General features: G+C 41.3%; 2 protein-coding genes across 5 annotated transcripts; both read right to left on the minus strand.

The window, feature by feature from the left end:
- Window positions 1-1,960: 1,960 nt before the first annotated feature.
- On the minus strand, window positions 1,961-5,314 carry oxld1 (oxidoreductase-like domain containing 1). Of its 2 annotated transcripts, none has more exons than XM_023418829.2 (2): window positions 5,118-5,314; window positions 1,961-3,786 (listed from the first exon to the last, which is right to left on the minus strand). In XM_023418829.2, exons 1-2 carry the CDS (start codon window positions 5,166-5,168, stop codon window positions 3,388-3,390), a joined length of 450 nt encoding a protein of 149 aa, XP_023274597.1. In that variant the 5' UTR covers window positions 5,169-5,314; the 3' UTR covers window positions 1,961-3,387. The 2 variants fall into 2 exon arrangements, with proteins under 2 accessions (XP_023274597.1, XP_087033433.1); XM_087177307.1 differs by having other exon boundaries at window positions 5,107-5,314.
- A 10,549-nt stretch (window positions 5,315-15,863) lies between these two features.
- On the minus strand, window positions 15,864-25,588 carry gprc5c (G protein-coupled receptor, class C, group 5, member C). Of its 3 annotated transcripts, XM_023418800.2 has the most exons (6): window positions 25,294-25,588; window positions 24,249-24,303; window positions 22,114-23,135; window positions 20,476-20,576; window positions 19,107-19,241; window positions 15,864-17,648 (listed from the first exon to the last, which is right to left on the minus strand). In XM_023418800.2, exons 3-6 carry the CDS (start codon window positions 23,099-23,101, stop codon window positions 17,616-17,618), a joined length of 1,257 nt encoding a protein of 418 aa, XP_023274568.1. In that variant the 5' UTR covers window positions 23,102-23,135; window positions 24,249-24,303; window positions 25,294-25,588; the 3' UTR covers window positions 15,864-17,615. The 3 variants fall into 3 exon arrangements, with proteins under 3 accessions (XP_023274568.1, XP_087033434.1, XP_023274570.1); XM_087177308.1 differs by lacking the exon at window positions 24,249-24,303 and having other exon boundaries at window positions 25,294-25,587; XM_023418802.2 differs by lacking the exons at window positions 19,107-19,241; window positions 24,249-24,303.
- Window positions 25,589-25,718: the final 130 nt, after the last annotated feature.

Here is a 25,718-nt window from a genome sequence, read left to right on the forward strand (position 1 = left end):
AAACAAAATCCATACATTCTGATCCCCAGCTCAACAGCATCTGTCATTAAACCCTCTTTGTCTGATTAAAACCCACATCACCAGAGCTTTTGATCATATCTCATGATCTTGATCCCCAATCTCTTTCCTTTCTGTTCCTTCACTTTTGGTGTTTGAGTTTCACACTGCAGAATGATGTATGTTCACAATCATGTTTACAACATACAACATTGCAACATTGGAGTATTGCAACCTACTCCATCGGTTGAATATGCAACTTGCACAAGCGTGATGTGGAAACTTAAAGTCAACAGAAATTTGACAGTTCAGAAAAGTCAGAGACATTTTCAGTCTGACAGTGACGTTTTAAATATTTTAATTTTCTGGATTTTTCAACAGGTGAGAATGAGTGGATGTAATTATAATGTAGAATAGAGAAGATTTAATTTTATATGGACAAATCATATCAGACAAACAGAATTAAAGGGTTTGCTATTCATAGAGATTTAAAGTTCACTTCTGATGTTGGAAACAGAAATTGACAAAATAATCTCACCACCAGGTCCATTTAGTAGCATTTTGACTGCTGCTGATGAATATCATGTGATATGATAAAAAGCTCAAGAACATAAAGCATTATTGAATTCTTAGGTGTTGGAGAATTTATTCTTTATTCTTTAGAGAATTTTAAGTTGTTATGAACTGTCCTTGCTCAGTCATATTAAATTGATTTGTTCCAGTTTCTTTCTTTTTTTTTGAAGGGGGGGGGGGGGGGGCACGTGCAGCTTGTGGAGCTTGTCATCACTTGCCTTGAGGGCGTGTCCTTCCAGCTGCTCCTGATGACCCCTAAGCTCTCAGCAGGAGGGTGTGAGGGCACACGTGCCCATCTCTCTGTGCATTAGTGAGTGAATGTTCTCACTCATATGACACACACCACATTATCTGATACAATATGCACAAGAAATCAAAATCTTTAGTTTAATATTAGATTGAATTTTTGGTGTATTATTAACTACATGTCACTGAGTATAGTACAGTACAGCTATTTATAAAGGTTCAATTCCAGTCACCTCAGTGACCAGCAGAACTGAATCTGTATCTACAGTTTACTCATGTGATCAGGTGCAGCCTCAGGTTGGCAGAATATTACACACTGGCATGATGCAAAGTGACACATTGCAGTGGCGGTATGGGCAGTAATCTGCCTTGAGTTGGTTTCCATCACGTCACAGTCACTGCTCTGTGTATGATGAGTGAAACGCCTCGTCTGTAATCCGCTGTGTAACCCAGATCAAAGAAGAGGGGAGTGCTGTGCGGCTGGCAGAGCGTATACAGGAGCTGCCCACTGGCTCCTGTGTAATCAGGATTTATACAGTATCACTATTCCAGACTAGTGCTGACTCAGTCGGGGAGATCAGGGTCAGCGTCACCTCAGAACCTGTTCCTGCGAGATTGTGAGATGAACAAGGAGCAGACTGTGTTCACCTGCTGAGACCCAGCTGACTGAAAGACGTCATTCTAACATGGCAGGACTGAACATGCTCTGTCTGTGACATGATCCACCTGAAGAATCCTCCTTCATGCATCCAAATCTTATTAAGATCAATTGAAAATTTTTATATTATATATTTAAAATGCCAAAATTTACATTTAGATAGTCACTTGTTAACTTTAAGTAAGTAGTGCAACCTTTGATTGATCTCTTAAAACGCAACCTTCTTCTTCTTTACTTGTTTTTATTCAAGTGAAAACAATCTGAAAACTCCTATATTATAATTAAAGTAGATAAAGTCTGAGATCATGAAATGGAGCTGTTCTTGTTGGATGAATACACATGATGATGAAATGATCAGGTTAAGAAGATAGGTCAAAATATTTCATCCTAATGAGAGTGGATGCATGGTTTTATGTGTATGCGGCGCTCCCTAGTGGCTTTTCCTGGTGCTGATGTGATGCCAAAGAAAACAGACCTCAGAACAGCTCTTTGAAAGAAAATTTATTTAACAAACATCCTGAAAATAATTTTAAAATACACAATTTAAATATGCTTTAAATATAACAAAGCAAATGATCTGTAAACACTTACAAAATATACTTTTAACATATCAGTTCAAACTTCAACTGATAAATCCCAGATCTTTGCAAGTGTGCTTCATGAATAAAGGAACATGACAGTTAAACAGTGAATTATAGTTAAGCGAATTCTTTCTGACATGACATGTGCTGACACGTTAATTCTAAATCACACATACTGTACTAACGCCACACTTTCAGAAACAAACACTCCATGCTCCTTATGAACTAAAACAAAGACTAACTCATTCAATCCTGGAGTGGAACAGGTTGAGTTTGATGGTAACATTTTAGGATGAAATTTAGGGATTTTTTTGGCATTGTTCATATCACTCTCATAATAAATGATGGGTGATTGTAGTCTTATAAAGCTTTGAAGCTCAGTTTCTATTTGTGCAGAAAAAAAGTTTCAAAGCTTCAAACAAAGCAGCTGCTTCACAAAACCTACAGTGGCTCCTCAAGACTCCAGTCTTATCGACCTCTCAAAGCACTTTACACTACAAGCCACATTCACCCATTCACACAGCGCTTTTCTATCACACACACTCACACACCTTAGGCCCAAGAACACATCGACATGTGGAATAGAGGAGCCAGGGATTGAACCAATGAGCTTCTGATTAGTGGACGACCTGCCCTACATTCTCCTAGGAAATCATAAAATTCCACTGTGGACATTAATGGGTCAAATCTGTAATACTTTTGTACTTTTGTTTTGAGGCAATAAGCTACAATAAAATAATTAATAATAAATTTCCACAAAGCCTAAATATAAAATACTTCTGTTGACACAAAATCTCTCTATATATTAAATATATAAATAATAACTTATTGGTGTAGTTCAGCCTCAGTGTCACTGTGTGCATCACCATGTTTCTTAATTATTCTCCTTCTCTTATCACACTAATGTCCATCACATTAGATCACAAAACTTTCCAAACTGTCAAACTGAATGAAGCTCTTTCTGAAGCTTAAAACGTCACCTATCACATGGTATTCTTCATTAGATACAAACTCCAACACTGTGTTGAAACAGGAGTGAAAGGAGCTCCGGAGCTCCAGCATTGTCTGCCCCCTTTTTAGTAATAATCATGTTGTACTCAGGAAGTTAATTGCTGAGATCTGAAAAGAGGTCTAACTGGTCAAGAACCAGGATCAGTCAGATAATCATACTGATAGGAATCATGGGCAAAGCTTCCATCATAAAAGAAGCTCATGTTGATTTGCTGAAATTTTCTGCAGATATGAAATGTACAACCAAAGGAGACGGAAGTGAAAATGTGGAGTGTGTTATAAAGTGCTTACACTCGAGGCCACTGGCAGTAAATACATCAGTCATGTCTTTTTCAACAGTCTAATCTCCATCTTTAAGTAGGTTTTAAGGTTCTCGTCGAGGACGTTCTCCTCAACAGCGGCGAGCGCCCGGTCGCCTCCGTCGTGGTAATACTCCAACAGCTGCTCCGCATGTTCGATCCACACACAGTTGTGACAGCCACTCATGCAGCAATACGTGGGAGCAGGCGGTGGACCCTGGTCAGGAGACCAAGCAGAGGTACTGCGGTTGGGTCCTGGTTCAGTGCACTCAGGGGAGTCAGTCAGCGTGGGAGGAGGAGGAGGTGAATGTGGTCCAGTAGAGAGGCAGCGAGTGGTCCCTATGTACAGACCTCTCCTCCATAACTGCTGAGGGCAATGATAGAAACGATGTCTCATGTGCAGAAGGGACAGGATGCACAGCTGAAAAACAATAGGATATGATGTATGACTAATCATTAATCAAACTCTGAAAACATCTTTTTTACATGTAATTACTTCTTCCCTCTGTATTTCTAGATGGAGGAAGACATGGAGAATCTGAAATGAGGGAATCATTCAAACATGTAAAACTAGTGAGACAGGGACATGAAGAAAGACAGTGTGAGGAAAGGGACCAGACTGTTCACAAAGCTGTGACATCACTTGTTCTGCTGTTAGGAAAAACTTAAAAACATAATGTTGACAGCAGGAAAATCACAACTGTAAATGGTACAGCCCTGCTCCATTTAGATGTCACAGTATCATATATGAATGGGAAAGCAGGACAAATGACATGACCTGATACTAGCACTCCTACGTTATTAACATTGATCTTGTGTCTATCATATACAGTTCAGTCCACATAAAACTGCTGCTTCTAAACGGAGACAATACAGTCCCACTTTCTGCCTCTTATATTATTACTAAATACCGGTTTAACTACTGACACTTTCATTGATGTTAAGATTCCAGTGTAATTATCACTGCAAGTTGTAAGATAGGTTCAGTTTTTTCAGTCAGTCTTAAAGCAGCTGCCTTTGTACACATTAAAAGCATTATTCGTTTACTTGTTTCCCTTGTCCCTTGACAAAACCCACAGTCCTTATTCTGTCGAAAAATACTTTGTGTACATTGCTGTGCAAAACTATTTGCAGTGCAGTGATCCACGTTGCCCTGATCAGGGGCTCTGTGAGGGGCCACACCATCTCTGGCAGGACTCCTTGTTCTCCTGGTCTCTGGAGATAGATCTTTATGTCTCTGGCTGTGTGTTTGGGCTCATTGTCCAGCAGCAGAATGAACCTGGGACCAATCAGACGCCTCCATGATAGGATTGTGAGACGGATCTAATGTGCCTGAAACTTTTACACAGGGACAGACGGCAGACAGATTTTGCACCTCGTGATAAGTCTTCAAAGACACTGTCTTGTACAAATGATGATAACATGACAGATAGAAACTGTGACTTGGACTAACGAAGTCTAATCAAAGTACAAGGTGTGATTAAAAACTTACTAGTCTTGTCTGTATGATACTGAGCTTCGGCCCAAAACTCGGCTAAATTAGCTAAAGTTAACAAAGCTACAAGCGGCTTTTCTCTGTCTTATAGATGACTGTGAAACACAATAGAGGCTCCCGCTGTTAAAACAGAAGAAACAATACGGGTTATTTTATATAAATACAACCAAGAGAGGCGAGTAAAGGAAAGGTTAGGTCAAAGTCAACGCCTGGGAATAATGTAGGCTAATTTAGTAGCTTCCGTACCGTTAGCTTACCTTCTGTAAAGATACCGACGACCTCACTGCATTTACCCCCAAACACAGCATCACCGGAGAACATACGGAGCCTGATTATGTATCTGAATGATTAATTTACATTGTATTGTACACTGCTTCTCCCTCCAGGTGTTGTATCCACCGTTATACTTGTCTTGCAAGCTCGTTGCGTCAATTCATTTCGTCCTGAACTATGACCTTTGTGTGTCGTTGTAAACAAAATAGTTCATTGGCCGACGGAAACGTGAATGACCAATCAAATGGCATCCTTTCTAAATTTTAACCAATAGAAAGCGCAGAACAGTTTGAGGGCGTGCCGTAAGAGACCGGCTGCATTTACGATCTCTGTCCAGCAGGTGTCAGTATTGCATGCATATTTGCTATGTAAAGATGTAATAGAAAGAGGCAGGCTGCAATGAAGCCTGTACAAATATCACATCAAGCTATAAGGAGACAAACAACCCACACATTAAATTATGAGGACATCATATCTTTGTGTGTCTTTATGAATATTCCAAATATGCAACAGTGTAATACACATTATTTATCCTTTAATAAAGAATATACTGCATTATTTGATAGTGAGTTTTTGTTACGAGTCAGAAGTCACTGTAGCTTAGGTTCATTTTGTTTTGTATTGTTGCCATACATGATTTAACAGGCCCAGCTAATTGCTTTAAACGCTTCTGTTTGCAGCTCAGAGGCTGCATGTGCCTTGTCAGGGCTATGTCATCAGTTGCTGAGACCGAGCAACATGATTTCCATTTAGTTGCACAGGTCAACATGTTTATTAAGTGTGTGTTTACAAGCTAGATGCTGGGCTTGTTTTTAATGTGGTTACAATTCGGTTTTTTTTGTTTGTTTTATTTTGCCTTGTCTGTTGGTGAATGGCTTCACAATTTAGTTATCACATTTTAGTAAAAAGTCCCTGCTGTGGTGAAAAAATAGAGACTAATTATAATGCCACAGGAATAACACACCAAAGCACACCTGATCATTTTGCAATATGCATTTATCTGAAAGTAATGCATTTATTATACGAAATGAAAACACAAACTTTAGGATTTGGGTTTGCTGGTTTTAACTTGAGCCCAGACTTTAGACATACTTGTGATTTGCAACTTAGTCCCACCTCTGGTAGAGGAAACTGATATGTTCCCCATACAACTGTACTAAAGCTGGAGTCATATTTAGGTTTCATAATGTAAGCACAAACTATTATTACAGGGTCTCTTTAAGGTTTTCACTGACCTAGATTTTGATGAATTATGTGTCACTGCACTGAAAGAGCATTAAAACCACAGTAAAGCAAATTTAGTGAGTGAAACAACTTCACTGTGCTCGTGAGTGAATGTGAACCCTCTTTTCATGCAGTTTCTCTTTGTGTGACTGTGGTTCAGTGATGCCATACCTACCGTACCCTGCCACTTTCTTAACTATGTGACCCAGTCACTGATCCATGAGGAGATGTGTGTGTGTGTCTGTGTGTGTGTGTGTGTTTAGTATATGGAAGAGAGCGTGAGTCTGAAGTCCCCACAGACCTCAGTGTTTGCAAGCCACATCCATGGTAACATGGTGTGGAAACACGGCAGCTGCTGGGCCTAGCATGAGATACCAGGTGTGTGGTGGGGCATGTTATCTCACCAGAGGCCCAGCTCACAATGTGACTTTATCCCAAGGAGAGGCTCTGCCTCAGTCACAGTCATGCTTCATAGAAACTCAGATCTTTATTCAAACACATCAAACCAACCACACTTTAATGGCGGCTGATATTATTCAGAAGAGACAGAGGGATATCGAATCAGCTCTAAAGAGTAACAAATAGATGAATAGAAGGTAGCCGTATAAACAGAATGAACACCAACATGAATTTCAATAGCCTCAGTGATTCAGTTATATATTATGATAATGGCTTTTATCATTATAATAATATTTTCCACTCCACAGAGGTTTTTGTTAGCGGGAGTTCATATTTCAAACAAAATTCAAACACACAGAACAGATTTGAATCAATTCATACAGTGACATAAGGTAGATATAATAAGCTGTCCAGTGGATGGATGGATGGATGGATGGATGGATGGATGGATGGGTGGATGGGTAGGTAGGTCAAATGAAACCAAGACAATAAGTAGGTAGGTAAGTAGGTAGGTAGGTAGGTAGGTAGGTAGGTAGGTAGGTAGGTAGGTAGGTAGGTAGGTCGGTCGGTAGGTAGGTAGGTAGGTAGGTAGGTCGGTAGGTAGGTAGGTAGGTAGGTAGGTAGGTAGGTAGGTAGGTAGGTAGGTAGGTCAAATGAAACCAAGCTAAAACTTGGAGCTAAGGGGAACTGCTGAGTTGGGTGACAATTGCTGTTAACACAAGAGTGGAAATGCCTTATAATATTGATATAGCAAAGATGTTGATATGGAAAACACTTGTCTATTTACACATCCGACAGACACACCAATAAAACCAAAACAATTAGCTGAAACGTTCTGCAGAGCGGAGGGGATCTTCAGAGTGAGGGGATCGTTCTCTGAGGGGTTGTGATGACTAATAACACCATTCACGTGCATACAGTCATTTGATCCATCATCAATAAAGATAAATGAATCAATGCAAGGCATTTACTTGTAATGGAGTATTGTTACTCTGTGGTGTAAGTAGTTTTATTCAAGTCAAGGATCTGAATACTTCCTTTACCACTTGACACAACACAATCATGAGAAATATTACATAAAATGTTCATTTTGCACATTATAGGATAAAGAGGTGCATTCATGTACAATGTAACTAAATATAGCTCATGGTTAAGATGATCAAGCAGTGTTTGGTATCGGCTCGTGTGGGTCAGCTCAGAGAGTCTCCCAGGTATGTCACATATGTGAACACTGAAAGGTCTGTTTTCTCCAAGACTGCCACCAGCCTCTTTAGTCAAACAGCCCCCCACCTCTCTGCTGCTGGATTAGGTTTATCTCAACACCTTTTCCCTTGGAAATCCTGGAGCCCTACAGTCCCCGGAGGTCATTTCCTGAGGGGCCCTTTGCCTGCAGATTGGGTGAAAGACAGATTAAGTCAAGCACATGAAATACTTAAAGAAAAGAAGCTCAAGGGAGGGAGACTATTTTTGATAAAGTTTGAAATATTTCACATGACCCAATGGTTCCCAAGGTACGGACTGAGGAATCCCTTGGGTCTTTAAGAAAATTCCTGGCAGCCTTGTACAGATGAGTTTGACATATAAACATTATTTAACTCCATGGACGACTTAAATTTGACAACATTAACAGCAAGATGGTGCGTCATTTTTGGAATCTGGTGGCTCTATTGGGACAAAAACTACCAAGAGTGTGTATCTTCAACAACAAAAACCTTTATGGATGAATTCTAATGAGGAAAGGAAAGTTTTCAAGGATTCTTAGTATAAAAAAAAAAAAAAGCTTGACTCAATACAAACAAGACACAGCTTTGCTCTGGCTGCAGACATTCTGCAGGAGCTGAGGGATTAGCTTCATCACTGATAATCCTACTGAAACCCGGAGTGCACAAAAGGACTGGAAGTATTTCTAACAACTTGTTGCACATTCTACAAAACTGCACTGTCCAACTGTGTATTGGAAAGATTTTCCAGGAATGTAACCCAAACAAAGATATAAAAGAAAAGAATTTTAGAGATGCATCAATGAATAAATAACAAAATAACAACTTTATCTCCTCAAATCAGAGGCAAACGACATGTTCCCTCTATTGTGGAGGGTTTAGCAGAGGGGTTGTTCAGAGTTCGGATTATCTGGGCTCATGACATATGCTTCTGATACAGTAGTGGTTCCTGAGTGAAGGGGTATTTTCTAACTGCAGCTGTGTCAACACTCTGGGCAAACAGGTTCCCTCAAGTCCCTCAAAATATAAAAAAGTGGCAACAAGGTTTTTACTGTTTGACTGCACCCACTTCATGTGCAGAGATGCACCAACAGCAGCCTCTCAGATAACGAAGCATTCGTGGATTTGCGAGGATGAGCTGGGAATGTGACAGCCTCGGTTAAAAAAGGTAGCAGGGAGGTGTTTTGGTGCTCAGGTGTCCTTCCTCAAGGTCTTCCTGCCCGACTCACAGCACCAGCTTTGTCCTGAGCGTACAAAGACCACACTGTTCATTTACCGCAGAGTGTACGGCAGCTGTGCCACTGCCCTGAAATGACAAGTCAATGAGGCGCACCTCAAATGGGAACTTGTCAGAATTGGCAGAAACATGTTTATGTATGTGTCCGGAAGCTGAAACAGGAGAGCGGTGAGTTTACTCACACAAGTCAAACTGAAACTAAAATTAGAAATCAATATATTTTGTGTTTGATTGAGTTGGGTCAGAATTGCAATTACCAAAAAAAACGATGGCAATGATTTTAAATGTGATGATGCATCATCTGCATAACCATATTTCCATACACATACACATACACAGATAGTGATCAGTATCAAAGACATAGGAACCCATGCATAATCTCTTTTTTTTTTACCATATAAATCTATAACAGTGTCTATAAGAGTTTAACACAACGTAGATACGTATATCCTCAAAGTCTTAGTGGCTGATGATTGTAATGACTTTCAAAATACAGCAAAGGCTTTTCCCTCAGAGGGAGTTCCAATAACAAGGCAAACAAGGGAGTCATCAGAGGAAGAGTCTAATTAAGCACAAATAGGGAACAGTTCCAGGTAAAGCTACAACAGCTACTAAGAATCAATCCTTCAGTGGTTTTTAACCCTGTAACGAGGGATTGGCAAAAAGGTACTTCTGTGTTTGAAGAGTTCACAAATTAAAACGGGACTGTACTCCACTAAAAGACAACCGCTGCTCAAGTATCTGGTCTTTTGCTGGAAATTTGGTTACAAAGTGACCACTCACTCTCTCAGTTGTGAACTGGCCGGAGGCTAACTCAGTAAACAGGCTCTGAGCCTCTCTTCTGATTGGCTGACTGTTTTCTGAGTGATCCAATAAAAATCAGGTAAACAGTCAGAGAAACCAAATCCTGCAAGGTTTTGGATGATGGGTCCAGGTGGGCGGGGCTTGGGGCGGGGCCTGCAGCATGGCTGATAGTGGAAACTACCTTGTTGTGACATCACAAAGTTACAGAAGTCCTGACGGCTGGTTTTAAGGCTCAGTGTCTGAATACAGGCTGTGTGCATTTCTCTGTGGACTGAGGCTTTGATACTTTCACAGTATTAATATAGAACCTAGACCTGCTCACATGGACACATGGACATCTACTTTTATACTAAATGGGACCTTTAATGCAATGTGATTCAACCACTTACAGCCCACCAGCCATCAATATGAAAAAGTAGACTCAGCTGACTCCTCTAATCCTCCAACCTGTAAATCACTGTTCAGTGAATGAACTCAGTGTTTACTCTGAATACAGCTCAGGTCAAGCTGCTGGTAAATCATTCTTCAGTTTTGCTGGCGAGGTCACATGAAGGTCTGCGATGGTTGAGTAACTGTAAACGAAGGGACGTGAATGCACAGTGTGTTTCTCTCAGGTGAGAGAGGGTGCACTGACCAATCAGTGGCCCTGGATATTAACACCTCAGTCATCAAACACCTCCGGCCCATGTTCAGTAGCTCTGTGGAGCAGCAGCAGGAAGTGAAGCTGTTAACGAACAGACTCAAATTACTCCCTGGAAAGTTGTTTTAACTTGAATGTTCGTGATAAGATGAGAGAGAGAAGCAGAACAACTGAGGACTGTGAAGGTGCACCTTTGCTCCTGATGTGAACTCGCTGAGGGGTGAGGGTGAGGCCTGCAGGGTTTGGATGGGAGGGGGTGGGACTTCTCACTTGGAGGAAGGTGGGTGTTATTTAGGAGAGACAGAGGTGCTTTCAGTCGGACTGTGAAGTGCCAGAGCAGAGCTGTAGGCTCAGGATTGGCTGCCAACTATGAGCTGTGTTTATCAGTCAGTAAACAAACGGAAACTGCAGGGCTTTAAAGTGTTGAGGTAGTCGTGCTTTTCTTTGAGTATTTCCATTTTAAAGCTGCACCAATCATTAGATTTAATAATAATAATGCATCAAATGACTGCGTGTGTTGAGGGGGTTGCTAATAGTGACAAACACACTGAGAATTATCACCTGACTCTGCAGTTTGTCTCACTGTTCTGCTCTAATGTTGAAATACTGCTTAAATTCTAAAGCACCAAAAAATAATCCACAAATATATACATGTTCTTCATAATGAATAGGTTTTTTTTCACATTTTTACCTTTAATATGTTTATTGGTTGATGGACTTATAATGGGATATTTATTAAAGTGTAATCCTGTAGTTTTTACTTAAGCTAAAGATATGAAGTTGTTTGAATGATCTAACTTTGAGATGCAAAGTCTGAAAAGTGTGTTTTAAGTGTACACAACCTCTGTGACTACATTACGTCACTGCAGCTTCTTCCCCTGTTGTGCTGTTCATGTAGTTCACTGCAGTTTATTTCCCAGCTCGATCGAACGCTCTGTTTGTGTTTGTGTGTGTGACAAACTGATTGGACAAACCGGCTCGGCGTCTCAGATACTTGCGCTATCAGCAGGATACAGGCCCCGGCTCCTAGCTGTGGTACCGTCCATGTTCACAGTCTCACCCTCCAACTACTCACACAACATGCTGAGGCTTATTGGCTGGATTGGATGTCACAGGTTTTAGTCTGGTTTTATATGTTTATCCTCAGTCTTTGTTAAAAATATGTAATGATTTTGTGAAGCTTACACTAAAACTATAAGAAAAATGTATGTTTCCCAGTAATTAAGGTCAACTAATAGTTTCAGCGGACGGGTGTTTATTACAACTTGGGTTTTATTTTCATAGTTTTGGTTTTTCCCTAAAGTCTGAGTTAAGGTTTCCTTAAAATGTTCACTTAAGTATTTAAGGTGTTCTCCATATCTTATATTTAAGGAATCACTTAAAGTCTGTTAAAACTGTTGCACAAAAGACCAGAAGCCACCAAAGTAAAGAAAAAAACTAAAAGGTACCTCTGACTCTGTCTTAACTGAAACATGACTGAGTTTATGCCTTAACCTTCTTCCATAACTAAGGAAACATTTCAAGAGATTATGTGCAACACCCCTTAAGTAAATCCCTCAGCTGAGGGGAAATTAAACCTTAAGTGCCATACTTAAGGTGCTTCGTGCAACCGACCCCTGGTTCCTCCAGAGATGGGGGGAACTGACAGACACACACTGGATGTGGACCCACGAAGCGGCCTCAGAGGAGGGTCAGTTTTAATCAGTCCAGGTGATCAGTCAATCTGGCAGAAGTGTCAAAATCACATAAACAGGAAGTACTGCACGAGAGAATGCTGGAAAGCTCACACGGGGGGTAAAGACGATCTGGCAACTAATGAGGGGAAGACAAGGACTCAAATACTCTAATGCAGGGGAGACAATGGGACACAGGTGAAACACATTAGGGCAGGTAATCACACAGGAGGGAAACTTGACAGGATGTGGGATCTGAAACGATACAAGACAATGGTTAGCAAAATAGAACAGGAAACACAGGGAAACATTAAAGACAAGGAACTATGAACTCAAGTCACTTGACGGGCCATGACGGGGACTGAGGTCCTCAAATGGTGCCGTTCCCTGGGGAAGTTTTGTTCGCACAGTTCAAGAAAACGAGATGATAGTTTACATGTCATCTACTTTGAATAACACAGACTCCAGCTCTGTCTGTGGAGCGATTCATCATGAGGAGCGAGTTGTGTAATCTAAATAAAGCTCCATGTCCTCCTCTGCCCCTGCAGACCTTACATAATACATCGGTCCTGTTACTGTTACCCTTGGTATAATAAAGTGAGGTCAGAGCTTTTATACATTGACATGATCACAGAAGTGGTGAGATACTTCCTCTGGACATAAAAGGTGAAAAAGAATAATTTCCTCTTTATCTTCTAGGGTGTCTTATCTGACCTGCAGCTGTAGTAGTTTTCAATGTGCATCTGTCACATTAAAGAGAGTCAGTGATAAAAAACACATGTGATAGCAGGTTCTGCTGAGCCTGACGGAGACCTGGGATGTGGTCTTGTATCACCTCCTCAGGACACTTGGAGGTTATCAGGCCACAGCAGCTGGATCAGCTGTAAATCACAGCAATCGCAGCAGCAGCCTGAGCCACTTCAGTAAAAACACGTGAAATATGAGCAGAGCTGAGGTGGAGTCCAGATCTGTGTGTGTGTGTGTGTGTGTGTGTGTGTGTGTGTGTGTATGGTCAGAGGGATCCATGTCAGCACATTACATAAGAGTTGGCAGCAACAAGGAACAGTTCAACATTTTGGGAAATATACTAAGAAGGTAGATACCAATCTAAAACAACCTAAACACCTCTGAAGCTCTCAGACACTCGGACACAACTATCATCATTTTTGTGTCCCTAGAATATTAAAAAAAAAAAAAAAAAAAACATTTCTCAGTTTTTATTTTTATTACTTTTCATCAAAAGGATCATATAAAATATAATCGGTCAGTCATTAATTTTAGTTTAGAACATGTGGATTCTGTTTCTAGCTGAGCTGCGTTTGTCACTAGGTCAGACTCTGGACATTTAACCCTGCTTAATTTTGAATTTAATAATGATGTAATATTAACACAAATCACACATAAATACCAGTTGTAATTCAGTTTATTATGAGTTGATTTTTTAAAAAGAGAACACCAGTCCCTTGGAATCACTGTCATTTCCACCAAACTGTAGAAAAATGCTAATTCAAGGAGTTATGGGTCTGTATAGTTGGTGACCATGTCGCAGGGCACCACAGCGAGAACATCTTCACTCAGGAGTATATTTACTGGTTGTCATTTCCACACACCTCATAGATGTAAATATATTTGGAAAAATTGTGTTTTATATATACTGTATTTTGTGTATATTTAAAGCTAACCCTAAAACTGATAATGTGTCATTTCCACTTTATTTACTGAGATGGAAATGCTATTTGCAGATGACAGCAGTTCATCAATCTGACCACCTCCTCCATGCTGCCTCCATCCTCCCTCACCTGGCAGCCTCACTCTGGGATACACTGCTCCAGGTCAGGTAATAACAAACATAATACCTGTTTAAAATCAGCCTGTTTTTATTTCATCCTGCTGGCATCTGTGGCTGTTGAGGTTTACAGTGAAACAGGGTGGATGACCCTGATGCAGACAGACCGGTGGGCTGATAGGTGAGGGGGAAGTTACTCATTAATTAACAAAGAGTGTCCAAAAATTTACAGGAAGACAGAAGCTGAGATCCAAAGACAACCAACGACCAGGAGAGGAACGCAGGAGAACACAGGAACTCTCAACACGCAGTACAAAGCAAATCTGAAGAAATGAAAAACTAAACAGTCTTTATCTGGAAGCAGTCTACGGCGAAGTCCAAAAACACAAGCAAACAGGGTTCCAAGCAAAACGCTGAGACATAAACTAAACATTCAAACAAAGCAAAAGACCTTGATGAACACAAAGACCTAAATACAAAAGGGAGACAGGAGCGACAGGAAACAGGTCGAACTAACTGGGGCGGGGCAGGTAATCACATGGGCGGGAAATAAAACAAAGAAACAGACAACAGGTAAGACAGGAGAAAATAAAACAGGGCGCACAGAGTCCAGATGAAAGTCACTAAAGATCATGGCGTGAACATGATGCATGGTAGAAACATATGGAGGAGATGGTCTCGTTATCTAGCACCTTGCTAAATCAATTTATCTCTTTTAGGAACTCTGGATTCACAGAAACTCAAGTTCAAAGTGATACAAAGTGTCGTATGCAAAGACAAACACATGGTATGGTGTAAATCTTTACTAATTAATGAGCTTATTAGCTTCATTAGAAGTAAACAGATTTTTCTTGTGAGCATGAGAAACTCAAGAGCGAACTTCAAACTTACCCCAGAGTTACCCCAGCTGTGTTCTTTTGTCAGGGAGAACATGTCGGTCGATCCAAGTGCCTCTGGTTATATAATGTAAAAAAAACCAGCTGCAGATTACACAGCAGATTGTACCTGTTATCTGCTCTTTTTGTTTAACACAGCCAGTGTCTACCTTTGACAGGCTGTGGGTTAATGGGCCTGGACTGGAGGAGCTGGCAGCCCACACTCTAATAGCTGAGATGACACACACACACACGGTTGGAATAGGAAGGTTTGATGTTAAAAACCTGGATACACTTCATCATAACAAAATATAGCAGTAAAGGAATAAAGTTAGTCCTGAGTGGAGACAGAGCTGTGCATTAATCCCCTCGGTGCTGGAGTACTGAGAGATCATTCAGTGGTTTAAATATAGCACTCTGCAGTGTTTTCCTCTCCAGCAGAGATATCGCAGATGATTTGGCTTCGTGGGGAACAGATAACTGAAACAATGATCAATTATTTCCGTCTCCTCTGATGACCTTGACGAATTGAGTCATCTGTTGTCAGTCAGGCCGGATCGATCGACGTGTTTGGATTTAATTTGTGCGCCCTGCTGTTATTCCTCTCACGTAAAGCTGGACCTTCAGCTCGTAACCAGACAGAGCTGAACCCTACACACACACTGTGTGTGGAATAAATCCTTTATTTAGCTGCTGAGAAAATATGCGAAGGCTGACGGATAAAATGTTATTTATATCAGTGCGGTTAACACAGAATAAAACACATGACAGAGTGTGTATCAATTGCCTCCAGAATCATTTTCTTTGACTTTGACCCCGACTGCCTCCTCTGCCCTCATCACCTCATGTGAAGATAGAAAACACACGATTCATAACATCACAAGTGAATATTTATTTTGCTGTATATTAAAAACAAAGTGGCTGTGGTGTGGGTAATCAAATTATTTCAGTACATTAAAATAAAGGCATTATAGACAGCTGAAGTCCCCCTTTAAGATCTTTTCCACCAACTATATTTTCTCTCAGTGTTTTCTATTCAAACTTTAAAAAGTACACTGCTCTACTGAACAGTGAATCCCGAGCATCTCGTCAAAGAAAAACCATCAGCTGTGTCCAAAATTGTTCTATACACACTGTGTTGGGAATTCATTTCATTTAAATAAAGCACTTCTTCACTGTGATGGAGACAACTTGTTTGGTTAAGAGAGTAAGAGAGTATAATCACAACGAGGCTATAAAGGCGGACTGGAGAGTAGATCGGTTTTCATGTTCAGCGTCATTACGTTTAACGTCCCCAACAAGCTCTGTAGTCTCATTTAGACACTTGTTAGTAACCGGCCTTTTTTAACACGTAAAAGCTTTAGGAAATCAGGACTGGAGTATTTACTGATGTAATCTATGTTGTAGAATACAATCTGAAAATGTTTTGGGCCTTATTGCAGCCATCCAAGCAAAAACCCACTCAAAAACCCTGTCGACTTTGAGATGCTAAATGCTAACTACTTTCCGGGTATTCCTGCAGATAGTGATGAGTGAATGATTCAGACATAGCTCTTGATTATGCCATTAACATTGAACAACTACAACTCCCATGAGGATCTGACGGGGCTTCTGTGGCTTAAACCTACAGTCTCATGGGATATGTTGTTGAATGCTCACAAAATAAACTTTTTCTATCTTGTGCTCAGATGTTACTGTCCAGGAGAGTAGATACACACTTTTCTAAGAATATGAACAAAAATCCTAAAATCACATTAAGCATTTTAAGTTAGCGAAACAAGCTAATCCCAGGTGGGACTTCAGCTGTCTCCTCTCATAATTGTTTAATTGGCAGAAATGAGATTAAATAATCAAATAGCACACCACGGTGCTATAAATAGCATTAAATATACATATTCATACAGTGCTTCCATGCATTGACACATGAACAACATATTTACATTCATTCCTTACCAGTAGCTCAATTTAATGTGTTAACTTTTATGGTTATTAACAATATTCACAATCCAGGAACAAAAATATATATTGACTCCTATAATTAAACCTGACACAGTAAGTGAATGTGATCCTCCTGATGGTCTGTTTTTGCCCAACCTGTGTTCAGAGTAAACTGCCACCTCAGTGACAGTTGTAAAGGTTGTTTATGGTGCGTGTAGCAGAGGTGGTGCACTTTTACATGTGTGTGTACCAGATCACACTGAGCGGACGACACTCCCAACATGTAGTTTTAAACTATTCTCTTCGGCCATGTTTTGTGCCGTCAGCACCGTGTGACTGGGTCCAGCAGAGAGCTCACAGTTCACTCCCAGTGAATGGCAACCATTGCAAAAAGTCTTTGTTCTGCAGCAAAGCCGTGGCTTCATCCCCCCTCGCTTTGACTTCCAAATGAAGCTCCACGCTGTCTGATACTCAGTGGCACATGGGGACGCAGTCAATAGAAGGTTGAGCTGTTTTTCCATCAGTCAGTTATGACCCGACGTTCACCTCCACATGTCGGGGGCCGAGGGTTCTTCTTAGAACCAGCTTAGGGAACCACAAACAACTTCAAACATACAGTCAGCAAGTGCAAATGAAAAGACATGAACTAAAACTATTTTGAGGGGGTGTTGAAAGCCGTAGTGTGTTCACCACTGGGACGTCCTATGCAGACCGTTCCCCTGCGGAAGAAGAGAGAGACGGTAAGGTCGTCAAACAAATGGCAACATAATGAGACTTTAAATAATTACTCCAAGTTTATAACACAAAACTACCCACTGAAAAGTTTGCAGCTTCCTCATTCATGGAGCACAGCAGCTGTAGTCATTTACATTTTTATTATCCCATTTACATTGTTCAATAGGATTATTTGCCACCTGCTGAATTGTCAGTGTATAAATTTCCATTGCCAAGAATTTCCCCTGTGGAACAAAATTGTATAGTAGTTTCCACAGTGTCCACAGTATCCACTGTTCTCAGTTAAATGATTTGTCTGTGATAGATATGAAAATTATTACCTCGTGATGATTAATAAGTGTCTGAAATCTCAATTTAATGCTCACTATAAAATGAGCTGGAGGGAGCAGATGATGGGTGAATGAGAGAAGGATTTCAGAAACTTAAACTCTCCCCATTATCTCCACTTTTCCACACTATCCACACATATGCTAATATGGCTAGATTCTTTCTCTGTATGTTCCCAGCATGGTCAGCTTTTTTTAATCAGCAATAGTTAGTGAGTGTTGGCAGCAAACAGAAACTGTCTAGATATATTTTGAGAAGAATAATTATATATGGATTTTAAAAACAAAATGCTCAGCGTACCTGAACGGTAGAGAAGACATCTCCCTAAATATGTCTCTATCTAGGTCAGCTGTTGTTGCACGTAGCTACAATTGCTAATGTTGGTCACAAAAGGCAAATGTGAGCAGCTAATCATTCTACCAAAAACCAGAGGCTGTGTATTTAGCCATACTCTGGCAAAAATTAGGGAAGAAATGTACATGTTCCAGCAGCAGAAGACGTAGGCTAAGAGCTAAGAGCTAACATTTAAAACAATACAGGATAGTGGAAGAGTTGATTACGCTACATTAGTAGTCTGAAAAAATTTGCAGTGGTTTTTTTGATACTTTATTTTATGGTAATCCATTGGAAACCATTGTAACTGCTGTGAATCCAGATGAACTAAAGCTGCGGTCGTCCATGAAGGAGCAAAGCTTTAGAAGATAATTCATGTTTAGTGCAGAGAAATGTGGAAAAAGACTTCTACTACTACAACACCAGAATCAAAGGCTTCCCTTCCCACCATCATTTCTTGCATTATAATGAGAGTAAAGATGGAAGAGAGCACAGTCAGTCCTGTTAGCAGACTGAACAGACAAAGTAAGAGACACAAGGTCTTGAGAGAGTGAGCTCTGCAAGGTAAGAAAAAAACATTCCAGACAAAGAAGTGATTCATTGTCAACCTGCAGAAGAAGTTGCTATGGATACAGCGGGAGCAGAGAGGTCGACATGCACAGGGGAATAGAGAAGCATCTGGAGGTAAGCAAGTGATCAGGAAAAATGAGCACAAGTGTGGGGTGAAGAAGAAGAAGAAGAAGAAGAGGCGTTTGGGGGGAGGGGGGAGGGGTACGACCTACGCTATTTCCGTTTGTCTGTGTGAATGCAGTGTTCCCAGTCTCAGTGTGTGTGGACGGGGTGGTGCTCCCGCTGTTGGCTGCAGAGTTGGTGGAAGCTCGCGGAATGACCATGTCATAGGACGGGTCCTTAGGGTGCTGTGTGAAGTCATAACATGGGCTGTGACAAAAACATCCAAGATAGAGGGAGGGAGGGGATCTGTACCTGAGAGCTCAGGTCGGCAGAGTCTGTGTCCCCCTTTAAATCACATCACTAAACTGCGATGACTTATTAATTGTTAAATACATTTTTCAGCCTGTATTGACAGTGACAGTATAGACAGGCAGGGAAAGGCAGGGGAGGGAGGGAGGGGATGACATGCGGCAAGGGTCTGGGCTGGATTTGAACCTGGTACACACTTAACCAGGTTCATGATGACAGTGTCAGATTTACCGTACAACTTAAGAAAGCTTATACAAATACAGATACAGAAACGCGCTGCAAGAAGTACAACAACAGAAGTGTTTCCAGGGGGCACAAAAAAGTGATGAACCCGGCTGGGGTTATATATAACCTATACAGTGGGCATATTGTATCCCATAATACAATATGGAAAGTAGTGTAAACCGATGGTCACTAACCAAGCACTATATAGTCCTCTGGATAGGACTCCCTGGATAGTGAATAAGGAGAAGTGAATGAGTGCGTCCCACCTGGGTTCGTCACTTTTTTGTGTCTCCCTCCGTTGTCATTTTTGTATTTGCATCACATGTGTTGTCAAATTGATGATGATGATGTGGTTTCTGAATGTGCTTGTGTTTTGTCTATTTGCATGCATTTTCTTAAGTTGCAGTGCTTTGAGCTCTCAGGGCCACCGTAGATTAATATGAAATCCAAAGGAAAGGCCTGGATCTGTAGTTGTCACCCATAAGTTTATTGCTGGTGTGACTACCAGGTGAGCTCAGCAAAAGAACAGTGTCCATGAAGAATGAACTTTTATGGGCATGTGTATCTGTGGAGGAGTGAGAGAAACCTGAAAACTACAAAATAAAAACTACAATTCACCTTTATATATATATATATAAATATGAATTTGGTTAAGACTAGGGTTGTGGTTTGGATCTGAATTCAGAATCAAATCCACTTATCAAATCTTAATCCTTTCAAATCCCATATTGACTCTCATCCAGTTTGGCTTTCAACATTTGCCAGTAACTAGCTGACACTCTGAAACAGTCTGAGGTTACTGCCAAATGGTGTTCAGCTCAATTTGCATACCACAGTACATGCATATGTGCAAATGTTCAGAAACACAGCTACTTACTTGCCTCTACGCTCATGCTATATTCAAATGTGTACCTGTGTAAACAAACCACATGGGCGGATACTCACATTTCCTAATGCTTTGGTGATGAGAGCGAGTTCAGTGGGCTGGTAGACTGAGCTGCGCAGCTGCCCGGTGTAGCCGCTGTACGGTGACACAGGTTTGGCCCCTGTAAAGGACAGAGAGGGACGACACGTGTCATTATGTTGTCACCCACTAAGCCCTCTGCGATATCTATGTGACATCTGTGTGATATCTTTAGGCCTTAGCAACCATCTCTTACATCGTTTTATAACATTTCAGAAACAGACAGCACAGCGCTCTATCAGTTCTCTATCTTGTTGGTGCCTGATGATGCATCCTGTAGACGTGAGAGATGACTTTGTCACATGTCAAATATTTTCCCCCTTGATGAAACTGTTGCCACACCTCGGTTGCCATGGAGACAATGCAAACACAAGGTGTGATGTTTCTGGTGGGACTCAGAGGCAGAGCGGGGAGTGGTGTGACAAAGATACTAGATAGGCAGTAGATACTCATTAACAGGGATGATTCAGACGGTCACACTCCCTCTGAATCCCAGGCTGAAACTCTGGGAAAGAAATGTTTGATCGAATTGTCACTTGTGCTGTTGACATCTATTATAGACTTTTTAGTCACAGCTCACAATATAAAGAAATAATATGACTAGCAGGGGAGTTAACCGGGGAGTTCATGTGAAATGTTGCTGCTCTAAACATTTTCATATCACACAGCAGCTATGCATGCAATAGCTGTGTCCCAATTCAGGGGACACATCCTTTGGAGGATGAATTTACAGCGGCGTGCCATTTTGAAGGCTTCTTCAAATGCGTCCCTCTTTACCTGGGCAACGAAGGCTCCAATGGGTGGATCATTTCCGGCCCAGTGTAGGACTTCTGTGCTCTGTTCAGTCTGGATTTTTTTTACTGTAACATCAGATCCTGTTGAGCTCAGGACTCAAACAGCGTCGTATCACATTCTGCGGGGTCATCACGTAGATGTAAAACAACCTTTTGAGGACATTTTGCAGACTATTTGTTCTGTTCTGATGTTTTTGTGGGCTTGAGACTTCCACTCATCACTTATCTGCACAAGGTCAATTCTGTATAATCTCTGATAAGTATATTATAATACAAAACAGCCCTCTGCAGAGACAAAGGACAGAATGTACAACTCAATGTTCCTAGACTTTACCTTGACAAAATACGGGTCAGAAAATATAATGCAAGATTTTAATTTAAATTTTAATGAATGTCCAGTTTGACTATGTGTGATGTGGTCATGGAGGTTACTGTGTGACTAATATGTCATATGCAAAGTGATTAACTCATGCGGAAAAGTTTTTAAACTGACAGCTCTTGGGTCCTTGAACAAGTTTCTTTTTTGGAAAATTAATTTAAGCACAAATCTAATTTGCATTGGGTCAAGAATTTGGGTCACCACTAGAACCCTTCGTAATGGTTGGGAATCCAAGGTGACTACAGGTGTCGTCGTCTGTGACGGAGCAACCTTACAAACCTTTCAGAACCACCTTCGATTCTCCAGGTAATAAGAGTTTGACGCTTGGAAGATTATTCCTTAAAAACTAAAACTGATATGTTTAACAATTCTTTTCCTCTTTAGAAAGTTTAATTTAACTGTAAAGATGAAAAGTGTAAAACTCAGAGAAGCCATACACTAAATACCTTGGTTGGGTTCGTCCATGGAAAACGCCTTGTTTTCCATGAACATGCTCTGGGAGCTCTGTTCTTTCAGGATTGTTTCGTATCCGGCTCCTTGGTTTGGGTAGAGATCTCCTCCATAGCTTTGCTGGCTTTCATCATCACTGGACAAACAGCAGATTTCAGGGATGGTGTAGATGATGATAAACACCCAGGCATTTGCAACCAAGGCGATGGCCAAGGTGGGGTCATCCCATGTGGGCCCCCCATGCTTCTCATTCCCGTAGACGTACATGACAATCCACGCCACCCAGATTCCCAGAGAGGACAGGCTGGTGAGGAGGATACATGCGCCGTCCTTCTTCCACTGCTTGTGTTTGCCCGCCATTATGGCCAGACTCGCCACCACCACAGCAAGGATCAGGGTCATCACGTAGATCAGCGCCATGACAAAGTCCTGGTTGGCAATGTTGCAAGGTGTAGCTGTGGCTCTGTCACTTTCAGCTGTGACGTTCAATGACCGCAACGGGTGGCGCACCACTGTGATGATCAGCCACTCAGTGTTGATAACCACCTCCACCAACCACAGCCCCACTGCACCCAGAAATAAAACCCAAGCCCGGGGGCCGCTGTTCCGCCTGGCGAGGATGTTCAGCCTCACACACTGCATCAGGAGACAGGCGAAGCAGCCACCGAAGAGCACCCCGAACAGGAAACGTCGTGAGGCGCAGGTGGAGAAGTCCTTCCCCACAATGAAGGCGAAAGTCAAGCAGAAGAGACCGGCCGTGCAGACAAGGAAGAAGGCGTGGAGGGCCACCGAGCTCCTGCGGTTCTTGTCTTTCATGAAGGGCAAGCTGGCCAGCAGCGAGATGAACAGCACCAAGGAGAAGACGATGCCAGCAGCTGCGAAGGCCTCCAGCACGATGCCCCACACTGCACTGAGGTCGCACAGGTTGTAATAGAGGGAGTCCACATCGGGGCCGCAGCCTTCAGGGGTGACGTTGGCAGCCATTGTGACCAGGATAGGTTAGAGTTCCCAGCAGCAACTGTTCAGATGGATAAACAGGGAGAGTCTGAGAAAGGTTCAATGAAGACAGATCTTTAATAAGGACTATAAATACGTCAGCAATCCAAGATTAGGATTCTGGAGTCCACACCCAATTGAGTAAATATTACACTTGGATGAGTGAGTTTACTGTATGCACAGGAAACACATAGGACTCTAAAGAAAATCTTTGTCACAATGTTTGTCTGGAAAATATGAAATAAGAAGTATTATTCAGAGGTGGGGAGACTGTTATTCAGAGGTGGGGAGGAGCTGAAACCAAGAACTCGAAAGCCATCAAAAAGATCAGAGGAATGTCAAACTCTTGACTTTTTCCCAACACTAATGTTAACCATTAACAAGATTAAATAAATTGATGTAAATTGAAGGGAAAGTGCATCAAACCTGAGGCGATGTAGGCAGAACTGGAGTTTTACATTTCCAATGCAAATCATGCACATATCAAATCGAGAAGTGTTTCATCAGTGGTTCTGTCGTTCTCTATTGAACAACGTAAAATCAGAGAGTCTGCTTTGTGAATAAACGCCTCCACGGTCCCAGTCTCGTCTTTCTGCTGTGTCTGGCTGCGTCTCTTTGTCCCCCGTCAGATCCAATTACACTGATCTGAAGACAGTCTCTGAGCCAGATCGATAAAAGTGTGGTGGTGGATGCTCAGTTTTTCTAACTCCTGTGACTCACTCACAAGGATCTTTTTGGAAGGAAGAAATCAGCCTTCTACCCCTCAATCTACCCAGGTTCAGCTGGTCTCTTAGTGTTGTGGTGACTGTTGGTCATAAACTGAATGGGTGTCTGTCCTGCCGGTCCTTTAGTAAACCAATCTAATACACGCTTACTAATATGTTCTCATTCTAGGGTGAGGCCTCTGATAAGGTGTGGTGACGCTGTATTAACACAGGTCCAACCCTTCAGGAGTCATTTTAACCTGTTACCATGGAGAGTTCAAGCACCAACTGTTTTATGGCATGATTGCAATTTCTGAATGTTCAAGGTAGAAACACGAGACAGATTGTCATTCCAGTATGAAGATAAGAATGTTTTTTTTAGAAAATGAAGTGACAAGGCAAAAGTCTACTTTTCCAAATATCTCACATACTGTCTGTGACCATGCAGCAGGTTGATTCTTGACCTTGGAAAGATCAGTCCAGAAGCTGAAAAAGTGTCATCACAAAATCCATTTAGTGGCAGTTCGGGAGCTTTCGATCATATTGCATGACCTTCATCAGCAGATTTGTTTTCGCTTGTAAAATGTCTTCAAGACATTGTCAAGACTTTTACTGTGCTCAAAGCGACACATTTGCTGATGATGATCATGAAACGATAAGTTAATTAGTTGAGAGAAAAACAATCAGCAAGTAGTTTGATAACTGGAACACAAAATACTGTAAACTGAAATATCATGGGTCTTGAGGGGGCTCCTGCATTTTCACCAAATCATGAGACCCCATCTTCTCAACGGGCTCTGAGATTTTACCCACAAACTAACGAAGGTAAAATGAAGAGCAGATAGAGAAGAAGCTTCGGAATGTCGCCTGAATAGCAGAACATTTTGTTATTTTCATTCATCGGTTAATCTAACCAAGTCTATAACCTCTTCATTCTCATTTAGGTTATTTAGCACTATTTCAGCAGGAGGTGCAAAGCACACAGGTACAGGAGCTACACTGTAAGTAGAAATCTGTAAGCTGCGACTTCAAGAACAGTCAGAAAAGAGACTGATGATGCATTTAACTTGGAACTTAATACCACATTTACCTCAATAAACTCAAATTATGTTACTGTGTTACATACTTTGTTACTTCGTAACTATGCAGTGTAGGTTTAACCAGCCGACATATTCTCACACCAACATGGAGTATTCTATGCATCTGACCCAGAGAATAACTCTGTCACACAAACTTCTACAAGGGTTCAGGAATATGTGACCACTGCAACCTTCACATTTTCACCAGCATGTCAGACAAACGCCAACACAAAGTTATAAATATCCACAATATGAGCCAGTAAACAGCAGACAGTGAAGTTATTGTGCACTCTAAATTGATTATAATATATTTAATTTAGATTAAAATATTAAAACTCTGCACGAGATAATTGGGGTTAAGAATAAACATAAAGATGATTGTGATGCGTTCAGGTACCTGGATGTTCTCTGGAGACGTCTCTGCGCTTCCTGTTGATCTCTCGTGTTCAAACGCTTCTTCACCTGCTGCAAACGGCGGAGCTGAAGATAAATCATCGACAGTAAAGGAAAAAGTCACTAAAAAGTTTCTGCTCTCTGTCAACTCTCACAGAAAACCTGACGAGACTGATCCCAGCTCAGTTCATGGGAAATTAAATGAAGATAAAAAAAAAAGTTTATGAATCCTTCGTCAAGCGTTTCCTCACGATCCGACTGCTGTGATGGTCTCTCTCTCTCTCTCTCTCTCTCTCTCTCTCTCTCTCTCTCTCTCTCTCACTCACACACACACAAACACACACACGCGCGCACACCTGATAGTAGTGGTGTTCGGAGACACCTGGTGGTCAAAGTCGTCATTTGGAAAATATTACATCTCATAAATCC

Source organism: Seriola lalandi, unplaced genomic scaffold (assembly GCF_002814215.2).
Source record: "Seriola lalandi dorsalis isolate HSWRI2012SDOR001 ecotype SW California unplaced genomic scaffold, Sedor1 jcf7180002054585, whole genome shotgun sequence".
Taxonomy (NCBI): Eukaryota; Metazoa; Chordata; class Actinopteri; order Carangiformes; family Carangidae; genus Seriola; species Seriola lalandi.